The following is a 2,158-nucleotide window of genomic DNA, read 5'->3' on the forward strand; positions in this document are numbered from 1 at the left end:
AGAAAGATTTAGTCCAGCTCAACTTCCCTCCAAGGGGAATATTTCTACCAACCACCTTACAGCGAGAGACTTTCTCTGTGTTCACAGTGCGTAGTGATGATAATGGAGGTCATCGTTATGAAAAGACATCCCTTCAACTTTCTTGTGTTCGTGGCTGTGATGGGTGCCGGTTACATGGTTGATTGTGTTTCCAGCCTCAAATATTTATTAGACACTTAATTTGCAGGAATAAAGGTTACAAGCTAAGGCATTCTGCCAACCCTCAAGCAGCTTACCGTCCGTGAAGGAATCCACCGCTGACGTGGAGTTTGCAGTTAAAGACAACCAACTTTGCCGGGCATGGTGGCTTTGCACCTCTAATTCCAGCACTTGGGAGGCTGAGTAACGAGCATTGCCATGAGTCTGTGGCCAACTTTGGTTACAGTATTTCAGGCCTGTCGAAGTGAGACCTTGTTTCAACCAGAAGAGCAAGTCACCTTTATTGATGGTACTTGACAAGTTTCGTCTCTTTGAAAAGAATCATCGTGCAGAATTAATCCATGATAACATACTACATTATCCTTAAACTCTACTTGGCTTCGGCGCACCAGACGATGGTTAGATTCCATGAAATTCTGGTTCAGTCCCAACTATTGTCCTTGTCATCTCTTCTACTTCTGACTTGTCTTCCATTTCACTTCATAGTCATTGAAGAGATAACCCCAAACCTAACGAGTTTAATACACTAAGCTCTCCCCTTTGCTTGAAGCCTGACTTCTCCCAAAAGAATCAATAACCTCTTTTATTGTTGCACACTGTAACACTAAGTGTGTTTAAATTGCTGATTTACAAGACTGCCTCCCGCATTAAAGTGTAAACACTTAGTGAGCCAGGAGCTTTTGTATTTGTATTTGAAACGCACAGTAAGGTGCCAAGCTCACAGTGAATGCTCAGTATATATTGAATGAATTAATGTCCAAAAAAATAGCAAAACTTCCCGCAGTCTTTTCAGACCTCAATTAAAAATATTGAATTTCTGTGAGAGCGCTGTGCTCGGCATGAGCAGGTGGCATGCAGAGACTTTCAAACGTTTTTTCGTCACAGACTTTTTTTTTATTACAACAAAACCTTAGAAACGTGACAGATAAAGCTACAGGGCACAAAGGCCTGGAGGAACCGGGCAGCCTCTAGCTCCTCCTCTGTTGCCTTGGCCCGCCCGAGTGCAGCGGTGCGGTCCGGGGCTCGGATTGGCTGGGAAACAGCCCAGGCCCCGCCCCAAGTGCCTGCCCCCCGAAGCCCCGCCCCTCTGGTCCCTCGGGGTCCGTAACGGCCCTCGCGCACCTCTCACAGCTGGAGCGCTTTGCTCGCGGCACTGTCTATAAAGTTGTTGTTGCTGCTTCCGCCACCGGTGGAGGAAGATGGCGTCGGGAGGTGGTGGCTGTAGCGCTTCGGAGCGACTCCCTCCGCCCTTCCCTGGCATGGATCCGGAGTCCGAAGGGGCTGCCGGGGGGTCAGAACCCGAGGCTGGGGACAGCGACACCGAGGGGGAGGATATTTTCACTGGCGCTGCAGCAGCTGTGAGTTCCCACCCTTGGGGCAGCAAACAAGAAAGCTCCCCTCAAAAGAGAAGCAAAGCTCATCAAGGGTTCGAGGGCTCTGAGGATGGTGGGCCTGGTGGGCAGTCCTCGTCAGGCGTCAGCGGTCAGGACTCCAGGGCCCTAAAAGAGAAACGGACCCTAGAGCCGGGCTGTCCATGCAGGGGCGGGAAGAGAGGATGAGGGGTGTGGTGACTTCCCGGCGGATCCTTAATAGCCAAGAGCAACCTAGGCCGTCCCCTAGCCCCGTGATGTGGATGCTTCATGGATCCACCTGGCAGCTCTGCTGGTTTTGCCCTGGGCAGACTGACTTAATATAACAGACAAGAGAATGGGGGTGCAGACCATTAGTTCCCCGGCCTTACTGCTCCGAAAGTGAAAACCTGATGTAGGGTAGTCTAGGATCATGACCCGCCCACTGATCTTCTGTACTCAGCACTTCCTGGTCATCACCATAAAAGCCCATTCTGGATCCTCGTTTAGGAAAGTTAGGTTGTGACTCCTTTGATCTCTGGAAGAATCGGGCCAAACGCCGGTTGAGACTGCCAGATAAATTTCTCTGCGCAGACCAGAAATCTTTGTTT

At 50.1% G+C, this 2,158-nt stretch overlaps 1 protein-coding gene across 1 annotated transcript in view; it reads left to right on the forward strand.

Moving 5' to 3' along the window:
* Nucleotides 1-1,299: 1,299 nt before the first annotated feature.
* The window catches only part of Snx1 (sorting nexin 1), a 36,739-nt gene continuing 35,880 nt past the window's right edge, over nucleotides 1,300-2,158 (forward strand). Inside the window, exon 1 of the mRNA XM_005347743.3 lies at nucleotides 1,300-1,644. Within this exon, the coding sequence (XP_005347800.1) occupies nucleotides 1,398-1,644 (247 nt within the window). The 5' untranslated portion in view covers nucleotides 1,300-1,397. The remainder of the gene's footprint in view (nucleotides 1,645-2,158) is intronic.

Source organism: Microtus ochrogaster, chromosome 5 (assembly GCF_000317375.1).
Source record: "Microtus ochrogaster isolate Prairie Vole_2 chromosome 5, MicOch1.0, whole genome shotgun sequence".
Taxonomy (NCBI): Eukaryota; Metazoa; Chordata; class Mammalia; order Rodentia; family Cricetidae; genus Microtus; species Microtus ochrogaster.